Below are 27,587 nucleotides of genomic sequence, written 5' to 3' on the forward strand. Positions count from 1 at the left end.
ATTAGTTTCTTCTCCCTCAGAAACAAGAGGAATGCCAAACTGACTTTCCTCAAAAGATGACATATCTAAATTGATGAATTCAAAAAATAAAAACTAACCACAAGGAGGAATTGAGTAGAGGGTCGGAGGGCAGAGGCAGAGCCGAGATTCTGAGCTTCCTCTTGTGCTCTCAACAGGAGTGACTTTCTCTTCTCAACAGGAACCTCCTCTTGTGTAGCACTTGAACACTTGCTAAATGCAAACTAAAAATTAAATTGCTAGAAGAGCACTTTAGAAGAGAAAAATAATAGTAATAGAGAATGAGAGAATAGTTGGTTTGGTGTGGTGAGAATGAGGGAGGAAAGGGCTATTCATAGAAGCCCAAAAATTTTTTTTCCCCAAAATACCCCTCAATTTAGCCGTTTTTGGACTGTTGGGAGGGGCAAAATTGAAATTTTCCCAAAATAGCCGTTGGAAACGGCTATTTTTCTCCCCCCTCTCCAGACGGGCCGTGCCTGGCACGGCCCGTTTGGAACCGTTGCGGGCCGTGCCTGGCACGGCCCGTCTCGTGCCGTGCCCGGCCCGGCCCGCCAATAGACGGGTCTGGGGCCGGGCCGGGCTACTGTTCCGTGTTGAACGGGCCGGGCCAGGCACGGCCCGTTTAGACCTCGGGCCCGGTGGGCCTGGGCCGGGCCGGCCCGGCACGGCCCGATGCCCAACTTTATTTATGACTAGTCAGCAACAACAAATTGGATTAATTCAGAGAAAGGGGAAAAAAAATTGAAACCAGAAGTTACTAGTGGTTGGTAGTAGGAAAATCTTGTTTGGCTTATAATATTACAAGCCACCACTTGTCTCTCTCTCTCACACACACGGACACAAACACTGACCCACTAGATTTGTTCACAGGTCTAAGTTCGAGTAAAGCTTAGTCTAAGGTATAACTAAATTTAATTAGGCCCGGTCTTTAGGCCTACTTTCTAGGCCTGAGCTCAGTACTCACTCAAGCTTCGGATGATACCTCAAGCTTCCTCAACTTTTTCTTAATTAAAAAAATAACAAGAGGTACTTACAAGTACTTACCTCGGTGTTCTTGCTTCTCATTCCCAAATCAAACCTAATCTTGTATAGTAGAGAAGGGGGAAAGCAAATGAGACGGAGGCATATAGGGAGGGATTGATGGGTGTTGGCATCCTTTCCATCTCATTCGAATGTGCCACTAGATCTGTTGGCGAAGTCCCATTCGTTGGCTAGTTCGGTCACCTGAACAAAGAGGACGCACTTGAGTGGCCGTTGCAGTCAAGCACGCCACTGAGAAGGAAGAAGGACCGGATGATGGGAAGAATGTAGGGTAGCGTAAGATGTTGGACACTGTGATGTTGGCCGTAGACGCATGGATGAACTCGGTTGCCTAATCATTGCAATCAAGAAAGATGGAGAGAAAGTTAGGATCCCCATGTTTTGCTATGATGAGGTGGCTAGCTAGCAAGAAGATGTGGTCGAGTGCATGAGCAAAGGAGGACAACAGGCCCAAATTGACGACAGAGGAGGGGTTCTCGTCCTTCCTGTTGTTTTCTAAGAAGCAACCCTAATCTTAGGGAAAAAAGGGATGATCAGATAAGAAGGAAAAATAGATTGAGTTACTGATTAAAAATTAGAGAGGTGGCTATTCTTGGTTTTCCACATTATATAAACAGTTTGACTGATGTTATTAATTTATTTGGATATAAGTGTAGATTTTACAAACTATTGAATATAATTATAATAAATAAAAATATTAAGAATTATTTTGTAATTTATTCTAATATTTATTAAAATTTTTAGGTTTTTTTTGTAATTTACTCTAATATTTATTGAAAATTAATTAAAAGAGACTTAAGATGATACTTATTTAGGATTTATAAAAATACACAAGAGGGTAGCATTCGATTTGTAAAATTTATAAAACAATAATATTAATAATATAAAATATACTAATATTCATTCTATTTTTAATTGCAGCTACTTCATTGATTCGGTTGACCAGTTAATAACCTAAACATGGCCTCCAAGCCGCATTTCCATGACCACCAATAACAGTGAATAATATATGCTTGTTGGGTTATTGTAATTAACTTTTATTTTTTAATGCATGCGTTAGGGGAACACGAATCACGAAGGATATGATCTTTCCGCAAAAACATTGAAGCATGGTTGCACTTTCTCCGGCAGACAAACCCACACCTCGGAGCGAGCCTCCTTCTTCCCTTCCTCCTCCAGGGATGAGCCTTCACCGCTGGTGCACCGGAGCACCACCACGCCCCGGCAGCTATCTCCACCCCCCCCCACCACCGTTTAACCTCTCCCTCCCTTCTCTCCCTCCCTCTCCCCCCCCTCTCAAACCCAACAGGGTTTCTCTAGGGTTTAAGCCCCCTCGCTCCCGCCCCCCCCGCCAGGCCCAGAACACACCCGTAGCCGGCTCCCTCCACTTCGCCCTCCGATCCCTCGAATCCGAACCCATCGAGGACTTTGATGACGAAGCCCTCGATTCCCTCGTCGGCCATCTGTCCCCCAAGGAGCAGACCGTCGTTCTCAAGCGGCAGAGGGATTGGCGCCGAGCGCTTCGTGTATTCCGGCGGATGAGGTCCCAAAGAGACTACCTTGCGAACCCGATTCACTACAACGTCATGCTTCGGACACTTGGCCGGGCTCGGCGGTGGGACGAGCTGAGGCTCTGCTGGATTGACATGGCAAAAGATGGCGTCTTGCCCACCAACAATACTTATGCCACCCTTATCGATGCCTACGGGAAGGCGGGCCTTGTAAAGGAGGCTCTTTTATGGCTCAAGCACATGAAAGCTAGGGGAATTTCCCCTGACGAGGTTAGCATGAATACTGTCGTAAGGATTTTGAAGGATTCCGGCCAGTTTGATCAGGGGGAGAGGTTTTTCAAGGGATGGTGTGACGGGAGAGTCGAATTGGATTGTCTTGATATCGATTTTGACGAGTCGGATTCCATCAGTCCGAAGCATTTCTTGCTTACCGAGCTCTTCAAATCCGGAGGGCGAGCACCTGTCTCTAAGGTTGCTGCTGCTCTGGAGGACGGTCCCCGAAAGCCGAGGCTTGCTGCTACTTACAATACTTTGATCGATTTGTATGGCAAGGCGGGGAGGCTTAAGGATGCTTCGGATGCTTTCTCTGAGATGTTGAGATCAGGTATTGCTCCTGATACGATCACTTTTAATACCATGATAAATATTTGTGGGTCACATGGGCATTTGCTCGAGGCCGAGTCATTGCTTGATAAAATGGAAGAGAGAAGAGTTCTTCCTGATACTAAAACATTCAACATATTTATGTCGATGTACGCTTCAGTGGGAAATACTGAGGCTGTGTTGAAGTATTATAATAAGATTAGGGAGACTGGTCTTTGTCAGGATGTTGTGAGCCATAGAATAATATTGCAGGTTTTGTGTGAGAGGAAGATGGTTCAAGAAGTAGAGAATGTAATTGATGAAATGATGGAATTAGGCGCTTATTTAGATGGGCAGTCGATGCCTGTTGTTATGAAGATGTACATTAATGAAGGGTTGCTTGACAAGGCGAATGTGTTTTTTGAAAAGCACTGTTGTGGTGGAGGGATTTCTTCCAAGAATTACGCTGCCATTATGGATGCTTATGCTGATAAGGGCTTGTGGAAGGAGGCTGAGGATGTCTTCTTTGGGAAAAGAGAAATAGGGTTTAAAAGGGATATAGTGGAGTACAATGTGATGATAAAAGCTTATGGTAGGGCAAAACTATATGATAAAGCTCTCTCTGTTTTTGAGAACATGAGAAGTTGTGGTACTTGGCCAGATGAATGCACATATAACTCAATCATTCAAATGCTTTCTAGTGGTGATTTGCTGGAAAGAGCAAGGGAACTATTGGGTAGAATGAGAGAGGCAGGTTTCAAACCTAGATGCGAGACCTTTTCTACTGTCATTGCAAGTTATTCAAGGAAAAGTTTGATTTCTGAAGCCATTGAGATCTACTATGAAATGAAGATATCAGGTGTTGAACCAAATGAAATTGTCTATGGCTTATTGATAGATGCATTTGCTGAGGCTGGGAAAGTTGATGAAGCACTTCACTATTATAACTTGATGGAAGAATCTGGACTTAATGTTAATCAGATAGTCCTTACATCTCTAATTAAGGCTTATGGTAAGATCAGCTGCTGGAGAAAAGCTCAGGAGCTGTATGCAAAGGTGAAGAGCATGAAAGGCGGTCCAGATATAATTGCCTCAAATTGCATGATCAATCTTTATGCGGGTCTTGGGATGGTGAGTGAAGCAAAATTGATCTTTGATGACTTGAGAAGAAATGGTCAGGCGGATGGTGTTTCATATGTTACAATGATGTATCTTTACAAGAGCATGGGCATGCTAGATGAGGCAAATGATGTTGCTCAGGAAGTGCAGAAGTCAGGGTTACTTGCTGACTGTGCTTCATATAACAGTGTCATGGCTTCCTATGTGGCCAATGGGAAGCTAAAAGAATGTGCTGAACTGTTACATCAGATGTTGGCACACAGAATATTACCTGATGCCTCGACATTCAAAACACTAATTACCGTGTTAAAGAAAGGAGGTATCCCATCTGAGGCAGTTTCGCAGCTAGAGTCATCGTACAATGAGGGAAGACCTTATGCAAGGCAGGCAATAATTACCTCCTTGTTCTCAGTGGTAGGATTGCATGCGTTTGCACTGGAATCCTGTGATGCCTTTGCGAGTGCTGAGGTTGCTCTCGACTCCTTTGCATATAATGTTGCAATTTATGCGTATGGTGTCTCAGGGGAGGTTGATAAAGCCTTGAATCTGTTCATGAGAATGCAAGATGATGGACTGAAACCAGACGTTGTTACTTACATATTTTTGGTTGGTTGTTATGGGAAAGAAGGAATGATTGAAGGATTGAGGCGCATTTATGGCCTACTGAAATACGAGGAGATTGAACCTAATGAATCTCTTTACAAGGCCCTTATAAATGCCTATGAGAATGCTGGCAAGCATGATCTTGCAAAAATGGTTGAGCAAGAGATGAGATTTAGCATTCATGCGGAAAAGAATGATGATTCAGAAAATGATGATGATTAATTGCTTATGTACTTAATATGTAAACACTACAGTGGAATGTTAGGGTTACACTAAATTGACAAATCTTGTGATATTTTAAAGCGATATGCTATTAAAATCTTGTAATGTATTATAGCATCCCACATTTCAATTTGATTATATCATCTGCAATAGCTATGAATAGTTATTCTGAAGGTGATACTGATGTGCTAGCATTCAAAAGATAGAGCATTATGGTCATCTTACCTTGACCATCTATGAAGTGGAAAAAGGCTTGATCTGTATTTAAGTTTTTTAGCTATTATATTAGTCTGTATTGCTTTTCTTCTCAAGTTATAAGATTGCTCCAATTTCTGAGTCAATCCTTTGATAAAACCTGGGATCTTTCTCTTGTTCTTATTCTTGTATTATACTGCTTTCTCCTGGGTTTTATTAGTGATAGGGAACTTGAAGAAGCAAGTAGCTCTCCAGTGGAGAATATAAATTCAGATAAACAATGTAGAATCCACAAAATTAAATCCACTAGATGCTTTGAGGCTTGGTTCTGATTATTAGATAAAAAACTCAAGCCAGAAGCTGCATTTCATCTGTTTGCAATGGACCTTCTGATTTGTCATTTGCCATTTATTCCTCTCTGTGGCTACTTTGTTAATGCTATTTTATACTTTCTGTGACAAACGTAGTTGTTTTTCTTCTTATTGTATTGATCTCAATCTCTGTTGCGAATGCTTATTCTCTTTTAATTTTCTACCACTTTTCTTCGTTAGTGATTTTATATAATACCAACATGAATTAAAATCCTGTGCATTGCTCTTTTTATAAACTATTATATTGTATAGCTAGTAATTCATATTCACTATCAATTAGTTATGTAGGTAACCTAATATCAATAATATGGGAGAGACATATGGCAGTTACATACTGACTCGCTGGAGTCAAAACAAAACATCAGTATGGTGTCAATGTTAATGGCTTCAATGAGCTAGAGGATATTGGTTTGGGATTTAGTTTTACATTTGGAAATAACTGCAGTCCTGCTTGTACATTGCACATTGATATTCCAAGGTTTGAACTACCATCAATTCATCTGTTGAAGAAGAATTTATGGCATTGCGCTGAGAAAGTTAAAAAGAAAGTGAAATACTGTTTAATATTTTTTTTGATACAGAAATACTGTTTAATATTTAATGTATCATAAGGTTTTCCTTTTTTCGTTTTCTTCCTATCCCCTTCAAGAGATTCCATAAATACATCTCAAGATTTCTATGTAATTTAATTTTGATCAGCTTGTTTTCAATTTGTTTTCTAAATATGTTCTTTTTATGTGATACGAGCCTGTCCATATTTTTGGCATTGTAACAGATTGAAATTGGCCAATGCATTGAGTTTATCTAATATGTTCTCAAACTTTTGTATTTTAAGATTAACTAAAATCGTAAGAAATTTTTCATTCCTTAATTTAGACTCTTTCCTTAGTTTTTCTATTTTCATCGACTTTAGAGGATCCATATAAAACTTTTGGGATCAATTATTTTTCTGGCAGCTAGCCATCTGCACTTGAATGCAAATGTTCAGTTATTAGATGTTTCCTCTGTCTCAACTTATTAATTTCATTGTTCATTGCTTTCTTTCCTGTCTGCTAAGCTTCGTCAAATATCTTTGTCCTAAAACAGCATAAACCGTAGTATTTGGGAACCTTCCAAAATCTGCAGGCTTCTAAAATAATCTTCTGTTGCATCATGCAGCATTTTACCTAGGCAGGATTTAGTTTCAAAACGTAGCAGGCATAAGATTTTGAACCTGCCAAACAGCCTTTCATAACACGCATAAGCAAGGAATTGTTATGCTGGCCAACTTCTTATGCCAGTTATCTATTCCAAGGGGATGCTTTTTTCGTAGGCTATTTCTGGCATACAGCCATCTTTGGCCTGCTTTTCTGTTATGGACAGAAGCAATCATAGCCAAAAGTTATTCCAGAAAATGTCACCAAACAAAACAGAAATATTTTGTGGAACAACTACACCAATAGGCATTACTTTTTCTCTCCACTTTTCTGAACATCATGCAAGGAAAAAAGCAAAAAAGAATCAGCAGCTAAATGTGGCTTGGATGGTATTTTCAGCAAAAGGATTGTTGGTGATTATCTATTCAAATACTACAGTTGCTGGTTACAGACTGTAAACTTTGGAAAGCATCTCACATAGTGAAAAATATTTCATTGGTATATAGCACATCAGTGGCAAGAACTCACGACACTGTTTCACTAGAGCTGAGTCTCAAGCTTCATCAACACTTTTTTGTTAAGCTTAACATATGTTGTTTTCCTATTGAATTAAAGAAATAATTATGAACAGTTTCAAGATAGTGGATATAAAAATATCGAGAGATAAGTGGATTGAGAGAAGGGGGAAATGTTCTTTAATTAGATATTTGTCTGAACTTTGAAGAGCAACCCATTCTAATCATATGAACCAGGTATCACAAAAGGTTTGCTTTATCCTCTTCATTAAAGTACATTAATAAGCAGAAAGATATAAACCTGATGACATCATGTACTTAAGACTCCTCAAGCTGATTCTGTGAAGCAGTGCTTGTTTTACAGTTGATGTCAAGTGCATCCTGGTACTCTTTCCTCAGAATATCAGCAATCTGGTCTTCAGGAGAAACAAGTTATTGGGTCGTTTCTGATAAACAATCATATCTCAATTGAAACCAGATTTGTTAGATATGTCTGATATTTAATCTAAGATATATTGAACTACGGATGTCTGAATATTGTTAACAAGGTCTTGACTTTCAAGTACGGGCTAGTGCATCCAACATTGGTCATCATAGAAAACTTTTAATATATTATAATAGAAAGGTTATTATTTTTTCTTTTTTATATTTTGCCATACATTGCATTTGTTCGGTCTAGGGGCTGGCACAACGATTGGCACCAGCATGTGAAATTATGGTTCTTGATATTCTTGAACTTGTGGTATGACAGTGTATTGTACAGATAATTTGTGTGGCAGGTTCTTCATCTTTTCTTTTTCCTACAATTGTATAATGCTAGAACATTTATCAGAATAAGTAACGCTTTTGGTAGCTTTGTCTAATTTATTGTTGTCTAAAAGTTGAACTTTATTTTCTGAAATCTTTATATATCTTGAATGCAATGTTATTTATATTATTTGGGAAACTGCAGTATCGTATGATCATTATCCATTTAATTATTATTTTCTTATATTGAAGTGTTTATGTAATTATTTTTAAAGGAAAACCCCTGGCATACTGTGGGTGCAAGTCCAAAGGAAAATTGCTTGTAAGTTGCTATAAGCTTTTAAGCTTTTAATACATGTTACTGACTATTTATCTATCAAAATAACAGTATTTTAGTTAAAAGTAAAGCAAGTCAAAAATGGATTCATGTTTCCCCTCTAGCATGTCTATGGAAATCCAAGAAAATCTAGCAGTTTCTTGTTTTTTCCAAAGTAGATGTTTGTCTTCGAGATCATTTTTCACTGTTTTCACTGTAGAAAGATTTTGTGCGTGCATGTTGAAGTCAGAACACGAGATTCTATTTTATTCCTTTAATTTACTTCTTTTTGCTGCAGCATATGATAATCGATTACCATAGGTCGTGGAAAGATTTTTATAAATGGTGCAGCTATGGCAAACTCCAAATCTTTTTTTTTTTCTTAAATTTATCCTTACGGACCATGAGAATATTGGTCAGGAGGCAGTCCTGAGTACACTTTGGCAGAGTTCTGAGAGCGCCATTTTCATACTGAAAAAAGGAAGTTGTTACAAGTTTCTCTTTTGCACTTTATACAAACATACAAAAAACTGGGAATAGCCATACTGGCTGATCGAACATCAGGATTTTAGGATAATATTCCAGGTTGCTTTGCTGGGCATCCTTTGAGGTTATTCTTATTCTAATCCTATATATTGCTAAGATAAATCCTCTCATTACTGAGTGGAAGCGAAGCGTTTTATTTTCTAAAATCTTCATTGGAAAACTTTACAATCATTTTCATCTGCAAGTATTGATGTATTTTGATATGGAAAGGTGGTCATTTGATCATGCTTCTGACATCAGTAAATTCAATAATCAAGAACTGCATCCTTTCTTTTGTACAACTTCATTCCACTCAAATAATCATGCCTTTGCAAATTTTTCCATGGCTCTTGAAATGTTTTGGTAATTTTGTTGCCACTAAATTATTTTGATTATGTGCTTCCTGTTGCAGCATGTCCTTGCTCTCTTTTTATTTTTCAAAAAAAAAAAGGCTAATGATGTTGAGGTAATTTGTGGTTAAAATAAGCTTGAAATTGTGAGCTTGTAAAACCAATTTTCTCAGACTCCGTTTTGTAGTTTTTGTTAAGACCCATGACCCATCTCAATTCATGTGCCAAGGAGCTCTTTTGCTGTGACATAGCCTTTTATTAGTGAGTGAGAGCATTTTCTGGCACTAAATGTATGTCTTTTCATAAATACATTGGTGTGTGTAGGCACCATTTGTATATCACTTATAGATGCAGTGTCTAACAAAATGATAACATTGTTTTCTAAACACATACCTTTTCAGAAATTCACATAGTTCTTTGCTCCTGCTATATAGACTAATGATGCTTCTACAAAGCCTTGTAGAATCCCTACTAGCGGTTTCTGTTCCTGACTGACTACTTATGGGTAAGTTGGTTTGGCTCTAGTCTCCTGAAGCGGTCATGTGTTGAATTCACCACAGGTTGTTCCAGGGTAAATACCTATGGTGTCAGCTCAGCAGTCAACTTGTAAATGGATGATAGCAGCGAAAGGATGCCTTTTGGCTATGATGCCCTCGTAAGTCAAGAGTGCTCTGTAAAATTTTTCCTTACGGAAAAATAAAACATGGCATGTACTGATCAGATACAAGTTTTTCCTTTCTTATGTAGTCGAGACCTCATTACATAGAGAGACATCAGGATGTGTTTTTTGTAACTTGATTCTTTTCTTTAATGCCAAATGAAGGTTATCATGAGCACATGTACAAAAACATCTATGTTTTCCAAGATATAAATGCTATTGAGGGGCTAGTGAACCCAGTTCTTTAGTCAAATCATGATGTCTAAAATGTTAGCCTGAATATGGTGTCTGAATTGATTTGAAGAAAGCAGGGGCCAAGACTCGTACATCTTGTCTGAGCCTCTTGTGCATGATTAGTGAATCATGAACTCAGATACTAGCATAAAATATGAGATTTGGGTAACGAATTGATTGGCCATGATGTGGTGTTTCACGAATATAGTGACATGGCAATATAAGATTCGTACAGCTCATGACTCATGCGGTAATCTAGGCACATCAAAAAATTCTTTAGGATGTTCTATGGGGCCTTCTCGGGCTAACCTAAAGGCTGCGCTGAGCAGATTAAAAGTGGCCGATCTCTGAGGTCGATGTCTCTTAGCTCAACTTAATGACCTCGGCTGCTAAGTTGAGCCAATCAGAACCCTCCCTGCAAAAGTAGTTTGGTCTTTTTGCCTCAAAGTTGTATATAATTCTACCACGTGTTAGATTGTTACAGCATGTCTTCAAAGTTATTATGTCACGTCAATAGTTTGCTACCATATAACTCTTAGTTTGTTGGGATATGATCTCAGCAGATTTAAGACCCTAGCTATAAATAAGCCTAAAGGCTATTCGGAAAAGAGTAACAAAAAAATCATGTTAACTAGGTGAGATTATATCTATTTGTTTCTTTTTTCTCCTTTTGTGTTCCCACAAAGAATTCTTTAATTTAAGCATCAAAAGGCCTGGTTGGAACCAATTTGGTGAACACCCACTTTTGTTTATTGTTTTGCGGATCCATGGAGGTATTCCAGCTCAACGTATGGGGATTGATGGCAAGAGGCCAAAATGAATCAAGTATATGAAAATTTTTCATCTTTTTTGAATATGGTGTCAATGGCTAAAAAATTGGCCATGATGTGGTATTTCATGAACACGGTGACATGGCATGTCAAAATAAGATTCGTCCAACTCACAACTCATGTGGTAGTCTAGGAACATGCATAAATTCTTCAAGAAGTTCTATGGGGCATTCTCTAGCTAACTTAAAGGCTAGGTCGAGAAGACTAAAAGTGGCCGACGTCTGAGGTCGGTGCCTTTTAGCTCAACTTAATTACCTTGGCTACTAAGCTGAGCCAAGTAGAACCCTCCATGCAAAAGAAGTAGCTTAATATTGTTACAGCACGTCTCCAAAGTTATTATATTACGTCAGCAGTTTATTGCCGTATAACTCTAAGTTTGTTAGGATATGATCCCAGAATAAGTCCGACCTCAGCCATAAATAAGTCCAATGGCCCTCCCTAAAAAGGTAATGGAAAAATCACCTTAACTAGAGGAGATTCTATCTATTTGTTCCCTTTTTTTTTTCTCCTTCTTCATTTCCATTAAAATTATTTCTAACTTAAGGCCTGGTCGGAGCCAATTTGGCGAACTCCCACTCTTGTTTATTGTCTTGTAGATCCACGGAGGTACTCAATATATCGGGATCGGTGGCAAGAGGCCAAAATGAATGAAATATATGAAAATTTTTCTATTCTCTAGCAAGAGCGCCATTAGACCTCAAATAAATTATTGGTAAGGTCGTTGTCTGGATTGCGGTCAATAAGTTAGCAACACAAGGAGAACCACGCATGCCAGTTTCATCTAAGCTGCATCGGCATGTATATGCTACATGCAATCACGCTATAAATGATCATGGTTCAGCCTGCATCATTGGATGGATTGCCGCCACCTTCCATCAAACACATTGCCCTTTGCAAGAGGAGAAGATTATTAAGAAGCAAAATTTGTACTCCAGGCCTTCATAAAATATAACGAATAAAAAACAAAAAAATTTATTTGGTTATATGAAGATTGTAATATTTTAACTCAGTTGCATGAGTGTGTTTGTTTTGAGATTAAGCTTTACATGATGCTCTCTGACCAGTGACTGGATTTGGGACTCGAGACTGTTCTGGCAAATCGGATAAGTTAAATTATTGATCATTTGTTGTCCCATGCCGTCCCTGTATATTTATCACCATCTATACAGGTTGGTAGATGCAATGCTCATCCTTCTCATCCTTATATCTGGACTTTCTATGGAGTAAACAAACTACTTAAGATAAAGTTTCAACTGAATTTGAGTTTGCTTGCTGAATTAACTGTGATGCTTCTGACATACTATGATATTGTTCTGTTGTGGTCAACAAGTGCAAGCTTCATTGAATTCAACTTCAATTGACTCCTTTTTTTCTTTCTTTTTGAAGGAACAACTTCAATAGACTTTCATGTCAAAAAAAAAAAAAAACAGCATGTAGTTTGCTCTATGATTTTTTTTTTGGGTCTTGTGAGTCAACTTAAATAGATTCACAAGACATAAAGACACTTAAATAGAGAAAACTACAAGCTATTATTTTGCAACTATGGTTAAATAGAGGAACAGGGCAATGGTGGCTCTGCGCTCGGTCGAAGCTGCCTACATTGCGAGTCTCGTGGTTGTGGGTAAAGCCTAGTCCTAGGGAGTGCCTTTTGTGGGGACCGCTGATGGATCTCCATGTTGCTATCATGTAAAATTCTGTGACTTTTATCACGAAAGTGCCGACAAGGTTATAACGCCTTAGGGGTGGCAATCGTATTAGGTCAGATTAGATACGGGTTGGGTTGGAGGTGGATCGGATCAAAAATTCATCAACCAAAATCCGATCTATTTATTAAATAAATCAAAATCTTAATTTTGAGACCAATCTATTTATTAAACAGTTAACCTGACTCGACCCACATAACCCATTTATTAAAGAAGTTGAATGGCTTAAGCGGGATGATGAGTTTTAAACAAGTTAAATTGATTTAAACAAGTTAAATTGATTTAAACAAGTTAAGCGGATTAAGTAGGTTGGGTTAATAGATCAGAAATAGGGGTTACACAAGTTTCAAATAGGTTAAATAGATTTCAAACAGGTTAAACAGATTTCAAACAGGTTAAACGGTCAAGTCGTAACCCGATCTAATTATTAAACGGGTCAAAATGGGTTAAATGGGTCAAAAGTTTAAATCTTAACCCTACTCATTTAATAACAAGTTTAGAGAGGTTGACCCATTTATGACATAAATCCATTTATGTCAAACTTAAACCTACTTAAAGCAAGTCATTCATGGGTCGAGTTGATGGGTTGGGTCATTAATTGCCACCCCTATCTATCCCAACTAATAAGGAGCTAAGCTTAGTCCACTAAACCAGTCCAAATGAAAGAGTTGGCATAGGAGATGAAAGAAAAAGAGGATAGAGCCTTATTCGATTTGGAGTAGAAGGAGGACTCCTTCTCCATCTCGATTTTTTGAAAAAACTAGAAAAAATTAGCCTCCAACAGCTATTTAAAAATTCCCACACCTCTTTTTACCTCACCACCGACAGATTTTATCGATCACCACCGCTAGCACACCATCGATTTCTTTTTTCTTCTTCTCTTGGTGTCCAACGATCTTGGCTCACAATACTCACTAGAGATTTTAGTTGAGCGCTCACCGGAGTCTTAGATTCTTAGAGGGATTCTCAAAATTAATTAGATCTTTAATTTGGTTTTGCTTGTAAGGAATGTAATGTGACCATTTTTCTAAATTTATCGGCAAATTATAGGATTATTATAATTAGTAAATTTGAATTATACTATTCATGATGCACAAATTTGATGAACGATGTTTTATTATTGAATATACTTTATTTTGGAATATTATGATGATGTATGGTTGGAAATATTGAACTTGTTTGATTGATTAAGGTATCGCATGATTTTTTGTATTTTTGTTGAACTGAGATATGAACTGCATAATTGTTTTGAACTCTTAATGTACTAGGTTAATGATCCCACCAATAGGGGTTAATACGTTACCACTTGATTTGTCTTGAACTTAAGGTTTATGTCGCAAAACGATTTGCAACATATCACAATCAGATACGCAGTTTTGAAAGACTTTGCTGCAAGATGATGCGCGATATACCGCAAGAAGGTATGCAGCATTATGACCCTATCACAGAAAAAATATGGTCATAGTTCATAGTTGATGAGATAAACTCGATGATTGGAAGAAATTTAGATTTATGAATGAAATTTGAATTTGGCATGCATAATATTTTGATAATGCTGTATGTTGAAATTTTATTTTGAATTAATGAATTATATATGCTTATTTTCTATAAATAATTATTTAATTTATTGTTTAATTAATCTGGTCAAAGTGTTCATTATTTACTGGCCTGTCTAGCTTATTATTCCATATCTTACTATATTTTTTCAAATTTGAGAACTAAGATGGCACAAGGTTATGATTGGGAGTGTGGCTAGAGGCCGAATTTGATATCTTTAATTTAGATCAGAATTTGACTATAAGACCTTTTAAAAATTATTGGTTCTATTAGATATTAAAATTGAATTCTATTTATTTAAATTAAAGTTCGAACATTGATTATTTAAATATATTTCATTGCTTGCTTATGATTTCGTGGTGAGATACCTTGCATTCTTGTGGAGAGAGTTTTTTGTGACTATGAGACAATTGCTATTGCCTAACATTTACTTCTATTAGAAGAAAAAGTCAGAAAAGTGCTTTAAGATTAGCTGGAAAGCTTAGCTTCAAACTCCTACTTCTCACAAAGTAAAAGCAACACCAAAGATGTCCTTAATGTCTTTTATATCTTTGAATATGACCCATGGTGTTAGGCTTGTTTTGTGAGAGTTTTTTTTTCGTTGTTGTCTTTCTTTCAGGTTCTCTTGGGTGTTCGATGTTCGTTGTTAGAGCGTTAGGCTCTTTAGTTTTGCTATGGTTCTCCAGTGGCTATGGTTGTTTCTATTAGGTTTTGCTTTGGGACGCGACTGTGTTCGGGCCGTTCTTTCGGACTAGTCCGTGGGTTAGCGTGGGATCTTTTGCATGGTTGAGGAAGCCTTTACCGAGACATTTCTCCTGTCATGGTTAAAAAATGAAGGCATGGTTCTTAAAAATAAAAAATGATTGCAGGCAAAGGTCCAGTATCTACTAGGCTTAACATCAATACTCTGATATTGAATCAAGCTCAAAAGGTATTTCTTTTTTGTAGTGTAAGAAGGTTCTTTTCATTTCTTCATACAAAAAATAGAAGAAAAAAGTAGCTTTAATTTCACACAATGAATGCTGCACAATTTGAGATACTAGAAAGAAATCTTTAATTCTGGTTATGACTGAGTAAACTGCTCTTCACTATTATCCGAAATAAAATTAAAACAAATATTCAGACATCAGACATCAGTGCAAAATAAAAAAGCATCCCAATTGTAACCTACGCATCATTCAGACATCAGTTGTTTGGAAATCAACTAAAACAAAAACATAGAGAAGCAGTAAAACCTCTAGGTAATATTAAGATTGATCAGCAAATTTGTGGATCAAATTCAAAGAAATCATCACCAATCTGCGGGTCGAAGGAACCAAACTCCTCTGGTATTTATATGTCTCCCATCAAGTAGTCGTTACCTGTATTCCTCAAGTCAAGTTCAGAAGACTGATTAGCAACATAAAATGCCGGTTCAATGACATTGTAAAAGCTTATTGAAATAAGACAACATACTTGGACTTGCTTGAGTTTTCTCAATGACAGGAATTTGGCTAGGATCATAAGAACTTAAATTGTCAATTGATGGATTCATGTGCTATATCAGACTCTTGGTTTATGAAATGCATCTCAGAGTTGACTTGTGAGGTTTGAAAGAAATGGGCATCAGTACTGAGATACTGTTTGTTGTCAAAATCTATTTTCTCTAACTGGATTTTCTTCCCATTGGAGGATTCAGCCCCTGGCTCAACTTCAGATTTGATCTTATGTACCAATTCATCTACCCTCTTCCGTTTCTCACGTGTCTTTCTATTCTGGAACCAATTGTAGACATTAGACACAGTAATTTCACCATGTTGTGAGAGTTCAGAAGTAATCCATTTGATCTCTTCCTTGTTTGGAGATACTTTTCCTGAATGATAAATTTTGTCAAGAATCAGCGTTTGAGTTGGGGTTGCACTCCATCGCTGCTTCCTATTGGATCGCTTACAGCCTTCAGTTGACTTCAAAGGATCCGTACTTGGATTTCCAATCCTCGTACCTTAAAGTAAATAAAAGTCCAGAGATAAATAATCAGGCCTTTAAAGTTTTTTTTTTTTTTTTGATATTAAGAACAGCTATTAAAGAGATAGATAAAAGATAGCGGAGACATAAGATTATTAGCTATGATTTTGACCTTAGAAATCTAATAAATGAGTAGTACTTTAGCTTTAATTTATGCAGAATTTCTTGTTGCGAACTAGTATTTAACAGTTCTATATAGACAAATTTTCATAAAAGATAGAGAGAACGAGTGGGGGCGAAGGAAAGGAACAAATGAGATTTGAAGATAAGACCTCTAATAGCATATATACCTTTGCTAGCATGCATGAAAAATAAATAAATAAATATCCTCTAATAAATATATACTTGTTAGGGGTGTAAAGACGGGCCACAAATTTTTAGTCCCGTACTGCTTGGGTAGTGAAAAGGATTGTGCTTATAAGGGGTTTCCATCCCCTTTCCCTCAGGAGACGCCCTTTGGACAAAGCCGTGAGGAATATCTCCCGTCCTGAAATGGTGGGGGAGCTTCTCAAAGCGGACAATATCTCTTGCTAGGACATAATCTTCTTTTCTGCCCTAACAATACCTTTTCATACTGGTTTTTCTCTAATATTGGGAGTCTTCTACACTTAAAAAAAAAAATACAAAGATGTCCATATAAAAAACAATAGTACGATCTCCTCTCTCCCCCTCCTCCCTATTAACTAGTATATTTATTATATAGAGGTTTCATTGTTGTAGGGTCCTTCTCGCATCCAAAACTTGGAATTGTATTCTGCTTATGCCATGATGTGCCTTTGAAAACTAGGGCATATCGCACTTCCTACATTGAGATGCTTCAATTTTGTGGAGGTTATTAGTTTCGTTGCATTCTTATAGATTCTTTTATATATAATAGATGCACTAAAAAAAATAGTGATAAAAAATTTGATGATTAAAAAAATTTATTAGTGAAAATATAATTTTGACGATGTAAATTAGCTCTCGCCAGACTATTAGATTTAGTAATTTTTTCATAGAAAAATTTATTTTTATCGGATAATTACATCACCAAAAGATAATATTTTATTAAACTTATTTTTTTTTTATAAAGATCATCGTCAAAATAGACCTCTTGCATAGAAAATGTATCCTGAAATTTACAAATTATGTCAAAAAGATAAATAAATATCTTGGACTAGACATTTATGTCCGGTTCTTAAAAAGACAAAAAGAAACACGAATATCCGAGAACACTGTTTTATACAAGTGTAAGACTTTAATTGTAGAGGAATAACATATTATGTAAGTGGCATGCGGACTCGCAAAATAATAATAATAGAAAAATATTCAATCATACAGCAACAGCTAAATACATACTCTAATCCACCAACTACAACCACCGGTACAATAGATTAAAAATAAAAATCCAAGATAACTCCCAAAAAAGACCCAAGATTATTAGTTGTACGTTGTTTACACTGCAGGTCCCATAACTACCGTCAAACAAGATATAATATATATGACACATAAAGATGTATCATTTGTTGGTCGTCCATCTTTTGACAGAGACTATCGAGCAGGCCCTATGATGCAAACCGCACACCATAGAAAATCTGTTCGCCGGAAAAAAAAAAAAAATCTATCATCCACTGACCAAAATAATTTGTAAATCATAAGCGCAAAAAAAATTCTAATAAGAAACCATCTCAAAACAGAAGATAAACCAAACTAAACCAATCCAAGACATGAGTATGCTTCAAAGTCCGATGTTTTGAAACAGTAGTTACATGACAGTCTAAAACCAGACTTATAATATAATAAAAAGAAGAAAGAAAGGGAACCAAACCATGCTGGGAGAGATACTCGGAAGCAATTCTCCTGTATGACTCCAGAAGGCTCTCTCTGATGGCTCGGGAGGCACTGATCTGCCGTCGAAGCGCTTCCTCCTGCTCGTCCGTCATCACCTTCACTATTTGATGTTCTTCCACCGGCCCTCGTCCCACCTTTCCAGTAGTCTCCTCCCCCTCTTCCTTCAGCTCCTGGCTTCCATCCGCACTCTTCACTATTTGATGTTCTTCCACCAGCCCTTGTCCCACCTTTCCACCCGTACTACAAACTTTGTTGGGGACGTTATCATAGTTGCTAGGAGTAGCAGATGTCAAACAGTTATCAGCAGTAGCGTTCTCGACAGCATGACTTCTCTTCCACTCCATCATCCACTCCATCAAATCCCAATCCATCTTCTTCTCCTTCTCTCGTTCTCTCTACGATAAAACTCCCTTTACAAGATATTCTCTCGCTCTCCCTACGATAAAACTCCCTTTACAAGATAGCAGAGAAGAGACGATGGAAAGGAGAATATATTGGCTTCGCAGGATGCATCGTTTGTCGTCATGAATGGAATAAATTTCTTTCCATTCTTTGCCCTGTTGTTACGTGGACGGATGGATGGTTGCGATTGACGATATGAGTATTCTGTGCAATCTTAGATCGTAGGATGAGATACGATCTGACGTAGACATGAAAGTATCCTTATAAAGTCGATTCGTTTTAGGAAAGGGAAATCCAGAAGCGTTTAGGAAAAGAACGACATGGGAACGACTCCCTCTAAGAAAGAAAGTCCTGCTATGAGTTTATATATATAGAAAAAAAGCAAAACCCAAAATAGGAAAGGAAATATATTTCATACTGGTCTTTCTCTAATATTGGGATTCAGCCCTTGACTCAACTTGTTCAGATTTAGTGTTCCCAATCCTGCTGCCATCTTCCGTATCCTTTCGATCTCCTCCTCACTTGGATATTCTTTTCCTCACCCGTTGGATGGCTTGTTGCCTCCCTATGTCTTCGGAGGATCACTACTAGGACTTCCAATCCTCGTACCTGAAAAGGCAACAAATAAATAAAAGGTCAAGCCTTTAAACTTTTTTGGATTTTAAGAACAGCTCTTAAAGAGAAATTTGCATCTTTAGAGAGTAAGTAGGGCTACAAATGAGTGGGTTAAACCATGACCAACCTGGTTCCGACCTGATTACACCTAGCCTGATTAATATTTGGAAACTTATGGATTGGCTCGGGTTAGAACTCGGACCTAATCGAAATTCTGGGCCGGATCTGGATCTTTTAATTCTTTTAACCCACCCAATGTAGCTTGTATGTCAACCTGTCCCATCGCATATATGATCCTAGTGTAATTTGGAGCAACAAAAGATGGGCTCGAGTCGACCTGGTATCCCACTTATCCAAAAAATCGAATCATATAAATCTTAAGGTTGCAAATAGGCCGGGTTGACCCGTGACCCGACCCGCTCCTCTTAGACCTGACTCAACCTATTTTGGATGACTCGTAGTGCGGGTCAGGTTCTAAAATTAGACTCGTTCAATTTTTTAGGACGGCCTCGATGCCAGCACTCTATATCAGGGACTTCCACGAGGCAGTGACGGACGTGCACATCTTCGAGCTCTTCTCCTTCGCCAGAGTGCTAACATTCATCCGGGTCAGCCGTGATTCCGCCACCGGGCACTCCCTCAGCTATGGCTAAGTGAACTACATTTCCACCCAAGATGGTATGAACCTTAGATTTCTCAATGCCTTTGCTCGTTTTTGATTTCGATTTCTTCTCGTTGGAATCTTGGATTTCGTCGCAATCCTCGCAGATATAGATCTTGAGTTCGAGGCTGGAGTCGTCGCCCCGGTCGGGCTAGGGGAGGGTGCTGGCGTGATTAAGGCCGCAAATGGGTCGGGTTGACCCATGACCCGACCCAATCCGAATTTTAGGATCCGAATTGGACCCGAATCATTTTCTGGGTTGGGTCTGGATTTACCGACCCGACCCGATCCGACCTGAGTGGACCCGAAGAGAGAGAAAGAGAGAAAGGAAAAGCAAAAAAGAGTCTTTTCTTTTTTTTTTTTGTGTTGGTCGTGGTACTATTAGCCGTTTTTAAGTGAATTTATGGCCGGTTTTCAAGGCAAACAGGAAGGAGATATGGGTTTCTAAGGAGCTTGTTAGTTTGCTCCCAACATTAGGAGCTGAACAAAAACTAAGTTGGGTCGGGGTCACTCATGATCCGGTCCGACCTGACCTATTTGCACCCCTAAAATCTCGTCCTTCACTCTCCAATTCATTAAAATCTCTAATCTAAACAAAACCCTCAATTTCATCACAACAACTACATCTTCTCTTATCTATTTTTACTTTAATTATATTTAAACATTTATATTTCATTATTTGTTTTGGTTAATTTTATTTATAGTGCTTTCAAGTATATCAATACTTTTTAAAATATGATCAATTATTTGGATGAAGTTAAAAGTTTTGAATGAAAATTCAAGTTTATGCTAGCTCTTCTAGTTTATCTAAATGATTTTATTTGATTATAAATTATTATATTTTAGTTATAAAAGAATAGCAAGATACTTGATTTGAGCTGTAAATACAACCCTAAGCCAAATATTTAAGGTAGAGTCTAGGAAATAGACATCCCAAGAGATCAGGAAAAAAAATGATCAATAGGCCTTGATAATTAGATAACTAAGAAATAAGGATATAGAGTTGGTAATGCTTACCAAGCTACAAAGACAAAATCAAAAGAAAATGAGACTTGCAAGGACCAGAATACAAACCAAGCTCATGTCACCATGCACATGGGCTTTACGCGGCCTAAGAAGATGTCATCTTATATAAATTCTGGGTTTTAGGGATCAATCGATAGCACATAAATCTAAGCAAATAAGTCGACCGATAGGAAAGATGATCTCGTTAAGACCCACAACTCTTAGTGGGCATAATTTTGAGATATTATAATACATAGAACTCCTACGAAGGAATCTATATGTCTTGATTTAGGGTAATTCTTCTAACCACTAGAAGAATATTAATGCTCTTTCCCATCAAGTTCCATGGTTGCCAAGAATAGAAGGTCCAACCTGAATCAATAGTAGGAGGATTTTTCGTATTTTTCACCATGATAGGCATTTTTCAGTCCTTACGCTATTATTCTATACAATGCTATTACTATGATTGATACTGGCATACTTATTTTGTCTACTACTAAATATTAAACTAGTGGAAATAAATTTTACTAATTATAAAGGTGGAATTCGAGTTCATGATATCAGATCTAGGAGGTTTGCTCTAATCCAGAAGTTCAATCCTAACAACCAATGATGTTGAGTAATTCAATCCAAATACAAGTTCGATGGTCTCTGATCAAAGAAAGCTTCCATTAGAAGAGCTGCTGCAATTTGAAAAGCAATATGTGAAGGGGGTAATGCTATCAAGGAAGGCTTCATTTCGAATCTGGGTAATGTCAGAGTATCAAGGATTTTCCGGATTCTTGGATAAATAATAATTTTTTGATCTGGATGCCTACTCCATGTAATATAAAAACCTATGAATTCGGTCTTCCCTAAGTGCATGCTAAGGAAGTTCAAGCAAAACAGAGCATAAAGAAAGTTGATTTAAGTTGGATTTGGAAGCTAGCTAGGATAGCACAGGTGCAATTCTTCTAGTGGCAAGTGGCTTGGCAGAGATTACCTTGCAAAAGTTTTCTTGGTGAAAAGGTTCTACCAAATCATGATCAACTCTACTGTTCCATTTATCCTTGCTGTGAGGAAGACATTGAATGCATACTTGTATAACGCACTGTGGTATGGTATGTAAGATTTTTTATGAAGGAATGTGGGCTGCCATTTATTGCATATCACATATTATTTGCGGAAAATGAGTTGAAAATGATTTAAATTGGTATGAACCCAAATAAAAATTGTGATCAATAAGTTATTGGGCCATGGTCCTTCTCGGCGTTCTTGATATTCTAATATATGAGAATATGATATGGTTATTTAGGCACCTTAATAGAAGGATCTAATAACTAGATTTTTACCTTATTTGGACCTGGTCCCTTCTCCATCCTAGTCCAACTCTGATTTAAGCTTATCTATATGAGTTAGAGAGTTATCTATCCTATTGTATGACAATGTAAAGTAGGATAGAGAGACGAAGAGCCGGCCGTTTTCCTTATATCTAAATCAATAAATAATATATTTGTGGTATTTTAATTCTCGGTATGATGATTCAATATTCTTACATAAGGTTTCAGATAACACTAGGATTAGAAGACTAAAACATTAAAATTGAATTTTATTCAAAAATATTTTATTAGGGTTAAAGGATGAAATTTAATTTCATTAATTAATCTCTTCACGATTGACGAAATGCAGAAAACAACTTAGAGTTTTCGTTCTTTCATCAACATGACTTCATAGGACCAAGAATCGTGAAACCCAATTTGTAGAAGTCGAAAGAATTAGTTGGCTTGGCCCACTGGCCCCAAGTCCCGTGTGCATGGCATCTTGCTAATCTCGAGTCCCCTATGCACAATGAATAATTATATACCTGCGGCCTTAAAGTTCTGTTATAGTTTCAGCTGGAGACTCCTATTTTACGTAGGTGGTATCACCAAAGTGCTTCATCTATTGAGTTTCATGAAGTTTTTTTTGATAAAGGATTCTAGGAAGCTGCTCTATGATTATAGCATATACAATTAACTACCCAAAAAGGATAAACTGTGTGTATTAATTTTAGGGGTAGTGTGAATCATTAGTAAGGGGATTTTGTTCAATTGGTCCAAAGGGGCCTATCTATCTAAAAGTGATAGGTTTTCTAAGAGTCATGCTTACTATTGACTTGTATGGAGGTATTGGGATATGTCCTTTATATTCTGCCCATGGTATTTATATGGTGATACATCTTGGAGCCTTGAGAATATTGCTAAAGTTTATTCCTCAACATATTCTTGTGGATTATCATTAATACCTATGCATGACTAATCAATATCATGTTGATTTTCTTTTCAGCTACTAGCAACATTGTTGTGCATTAACAAATTTGCACCATTGAAATGTTGACTGAAAATAATTTTAAGGGATGGAAAAGAGATGTAGAATTAGCCCTAGGATTAGCTAAATATTAGATATTGCCTTACTTGAGGATGAATCCCCTAAGCTTACGGAAGATAGTTCTACCGAGCAAGAAATCCACTATTAAAAATAGGAAAGAGGCAAATAGGCTTCGCATTGTAATTATGAAAGAAAAAAATCATATTCAAGAGTTTTCAAGGTGCTATGGCTAACGAGACCAATGTCAAAATGTTCCTTGATGTCATAGGATGGAAAGTCCTAGAGTCAAAAGGCTGAAACTGGTGAATTTATCTAAGCCTTGTCCACTGTTGAGGGAATGCAAGTTCCCCCGAGTACATGAGAACCTTGCCGGTACGGGACCGGATGACGGCCGACTCGGGCGGCCGAACTTGATGCCCGACTTAAGAGCGCCCGACCCCGGGAGTCGGACTCCACCAACTGTCCACTTGGGTACTTTCCCCTACGGACCGATATAGGATCACGCCTTAGGTGGCTTGCTCCACAATTAATACGCCCAACCTAGCACCCCACCAAGCATCTAGCTTCAGGGCTCTTGACCTCGGAAGTCCGACCTCGCCGCCCACCTACCGCGGTTGCACCCTTCTAAAGTCCAGTCAGGGGCCATACCCTGCCACCGCCTCCAGCATTTAATACGCATGATCTCTACAAACCCCCGACTCACTCAACAATTAATGTATATCTCCGACTTACTCAACAATTAATGCATATCTCCGGCTCACTCTCCTATCATCTACGGATCTTCGGTCCTCCACGGCAAATCAACTCGGCAGCGTTCGATCAGCCGTGACAACTCTCTGATCCCGGCCTTGCCTCCGACGTCAAGGCATTAATTCACCTGGTCGTGCACCAACTCAAGCGACGTGCTGAGTCGTACGGCAACTTCGCCCCATCACATCACAAGTAATCCAACCCTTCTATAAAAAGGAACCCCTCCTCCTCAGTGGGGGGTTGGACTCAGAAAAAGCCCAGCAGAATATATCTCCTTCCTTCCTCTCTCCTACTCAAAAAAATTAAGCCCCCTCTATGACTTAAGCATTGGAGGGCCGGCGCCGGAAACCCCGGCCACCGGTTTTCTTTTGCAGGCCCCCCACGGAGGACGCCGCTCGCCGATGGATCGCCGCCCCCCAGTGTTCGCCGGAGCTCCTCCTCCTCTGCCGACGGTCGCCCCCGGGTCCAATTTCTAGCAATAGTTGGCGCTAGAGGAAATGCCCGAGTCGCGGTCATGAAGTTGAGAAGTAAGGGAGCCTCCAACGCTTCCCGGCGTCTTCCGCCGAGTCCTGGACACTCCGTCCAGAACTCGCCTTATCCGGCTGATCCGGTTCCTCAAGTTCAACCGGAACAGTTCAGCGCCCTGATGCAGCAAGTCCAGGCCTTGACCGCCGCCGTCCAAGGCCTGCGGCGGGAGGAAGTCCTACCTACGCTCCCCCCGCAGGCCTAGATCCTGCCGGTGCTTCCTCCGAACGGCCTGATTCTCCAAGGCCAGAACCTTCATGGCTCTTCTAGGGCCAACAACGAAGAGCGAGTGTCCCCCCAGAGGGAGTTACCGGGGAGAAGCCTAGACAAAGGACCGCAGCTCTCCGAAGCCGAGTCGGCCCCGGACCGCCGTGAGCCGGAGCAAACTACGGTGACAATCCCCCGGATTGGGGACCTCGACAGGAAAGTTGAGAATCTGGAGCGCCAGATTAAAGCGCTCCACAGCAGGAAGGCAAGGCACGAGGGGGACTTTGAATTCACCACCAAGTCCCCCTTCTCTCGCTAGATCGAGGACGAGCCGGTCCCCCCGAGGTTCAAGATGCCTCAAGTGGAGCCCTACAGCGGAACCACCGACCCTCTCGACCATTTAGAAAGCTACCGAGCTCTCATGGCACTGCAAGGGTCCTCGGAGGCTGTGCTCTGCAAGGCCTTCCCAGCGACCCTCCGAGGGACAGCTCGGCTTTGGTTTTCCGGACTAAAGCCGAGCACGGTATCCTCTTTCGAGCAGCTCGGCAGGCAGTTCGCCACCAACTTTGCTGCCAGCCGGCGCCAGCGGCGGACATCGGACTCCCTCCTACATATCAAGCAGAAGAAGGGGGAATCTCTCAAGGAGTATCTTGATCGCTTCACCGCCGCCACGTGGGAAGTTCGCGAGCTTGACCAGTCGATAGCCATGCTGGCACTAAAAACTGGGGCTCGTTCCTACAGATTCCTCTTCTCTATCGAGAAGAACTTCCCTGCTGTTGCCCAAGGTGACAACCCAAGAAGGGGGGTGAATTGGGTCTTTTAAAAACTTTTAAACTACTTCTAATCTTTTAGATTAATTATGCTAAGTTGTATGGATGCTTAGTGAAGCTTAACCTTAGCAAGAGTATGATTCTAATCTAATCAACTATTAAGCAGCGGGTTCAATAAAAGATTAGTCTAATTTTGCCCTAGTATGCTATCCAATTTTAATGATTGAGTAAATTGATTATGCTTGCAACTAAAGGATGCACGAAGAAGAGTTAAGCAAGCTTAATATCTAAGTAAGTGAGTGAGGAGGTCAGTCAACAAAGAGCATCACAAACACAACAAAAATATAGTGGTTCGGTGCATCCCAGCACCTACATCCACTCCCCAAGACCTCATGGGAATTTTACTATAATCCTACAGATTACAGCCGGTTGTTTTACAAGCTCACAACCCAACTTGTTGTTTTACGAGGTTACAACGAACTCGGGTCGGTTTTCCCAGGCTCACCGACTAGAACCACCCCCGATTGTTTTCCCGGGATCACAATCGAACCCTTACACGTTGGTTTTACCCTCGGCTCACCAACAAACCTAAACCCCGTTGGTTTTTCCTTTGGCTCACCAACAAACCTTACACCGTTGGTTTTCCCTTTGGCTCACCAACAAACCTTTAACCCCTTGATTCAATCCCTTGATTGAATCAAGTTACAAGATATTAAAACAAAGAATAAAAACAAATCAAAGCTTCTTAAACAAGCAAATATAACAATATAAACAAATAGAGTAAAGAGAAGCCCTCAAACGAGTTTTGAAGATGGAGGAGCTCGACTTCTTCTTTACTTGACCCTCTTCTGATTTGGCACGAAGTAGAGGATCACCGCGGCAGCACACGGATGGAGAGGAAGCTTTGGGATACACTTGGAAGCTCTTCTTCTCTCTATTTCACTTTGAATGGCCCTTATTGTGCTTATCGGAGATTTCCCTTGGAATCTCTTCCCTAAATGTTTTCTCCCACTTCCATTCCTTCTCCCCTAGCTCTCTTCTTGTTTTTATAGCTTTAGATGGCGTGGAAACAAGAATATAGCCGTTAGAGACAAAAATAGAGCCGTTGGACACAGTCTGCACTTCCTGACAATATTACCGTTGGGATCGGAGTCGACTCGCGCGATCAGGAGTCGACTCGCCTGTTGCAGGAGTCGGCTCGTGTTTTACCGGAGACGACTCGGCCACTGTTCCAAATTTGAATTAATGTGCTTGCCTCGACTGGGAGTCGACTCGACTTAACCCGGAGTCGACTCGCCAACTTCTGGAGCTGACTTGGCAATTCTGGAGTCGGCACTTCCACTGAAGTCCGTGGATCCCAATTTTGAATTTTGTCCACTCGAGTCGACTCGACTGTCCTGGGAGTCGACTCGAATCTCAGAGCCCGAACTCCCGATCCTCTGTCTTTTGGCTCGTCCAGTCTTGGAGTCGACTCGAACTTCCTTGGAGTCGACTCGGCTCTCAGTTTCTGAAAGTTAGTCTTCTGTGTCTTTGGTGAAGTGCTGCCTTGGAGTCGACTCGAGCTGTCTGGGAGTCGACTCGAATCTCAGAGTCAGCAAATTAGTCTTCTGTCTTCTTTGGGTCGCGGTGTCTCGGAGTCGACTCGTGTAATGCGGGAGTCGACTCGAATCTCAGAGTCCCAAAAATGCTCTCTGACTTTTTCTTTATGTACCGCTGAGAGTCGACTCTTGCTTTCTTTGGAGTCGACCTGCCAACCATCGGAGTCGACTCGCGTTCCACTGGAGTCGACTCGAATCTCAGACCCGAAAACTGCTCTCTGACTTTTCTGCCTGTGACTCCTAGGAGTCGACTCATACTACCCTGGAGTCGATTCGGTGAACATCGGAGTCGACTCGCGCTCTTCAGGAGTCGACTCGTTGACAGGTTCTGAGATGAATCTTTTCTGTCCGGCTGTCTGTTGCTCCTTGGAGTCGACTCGGAACTGTAGGAGTCGACTCGAGTGCCTTTCCTTTGAATTTTTCTTAAAACTTGCTCTTCTAAATTGAAGCCTTTGAACTTGAATCTTGGGCCAATGAGGTGTGGCTTTCTTCTAACTTTTCTTGAGAGCTTTGGAGGCCTTCTTGAATTCTTCCAACTTGCTATGTTCCTTGCAAAATAAATAATCTTTCTTCTTGCAACACAAACATTAGTATTTATACTTCAAGGTTTTGTGATCATCAAAATCAATCTTTAAATCAAT

General features: G+C 39.5%; 2 protein-coding genes across 2 annotated transcripts; one reads left to right on the forward strand and one right to left on the reverse strand.

Moving 5' to 3' along the window:
• Positions 1 to 2,147: 2,147 nt before the first annotated feature.
• On the forward strand, positions 2,148 to 5,426 carry LOC103720934 (pentatricopeptide repeat-containing protein At1g73710). The gene has a single exon (XM_026809947.2). It carries the CDS (start codon positions 2,169 to 2,171, stop codon positions 5,094 to 5,096), a length of 2,928 nt encoding a protein of 975 aa, XP_026665748.2. The 5' UTR covers positions 2,148 to 2,168; the 3' UTR covers positions 5,097 to 5,426.
• Positions 5,427 to 15,750: 10,324 nt separating this feature from the next.
• Positions 15,751 to 18,438, reverse strand: LOC103720935 (WUSCHEL-related homeobox 8). The gene is made up of 2 exons (XM_008810907.1): positions 18,045 to 18,438; positions 15,751 to 16,214 (listed from the first exon to the last, which is right to left on the reverse strand). Exons 1-2 carry the CDS (start codon positions 18,436 to 18,438, stop codon positions 15,751 to 15,753), a joined length of 858 nt encoding a protein of 285 aa, XP_008809129.1.
• Positions 18,439 to 27,587: the final 9,149 nt, after the last annotated feature.

This window comes from Phoenix dactylifera, unplaced genomic scaffold (genome assembly GCF_009389715.1).
Source record: "Phoenix dactylifera cultivar Barhee BC4 unplaced genomic scaffold, palm_55x_up_171113_PBpolish2nd_filt_p 000213F, whole genome shotgun sequence".
Classification (NCBI taxonomy): Eukaryota; Viridiplantae; Streptophyta; class Magnoliopsida; order Arecales; family Arecaceae; genus Phoenix; species Phoenix dactylifera.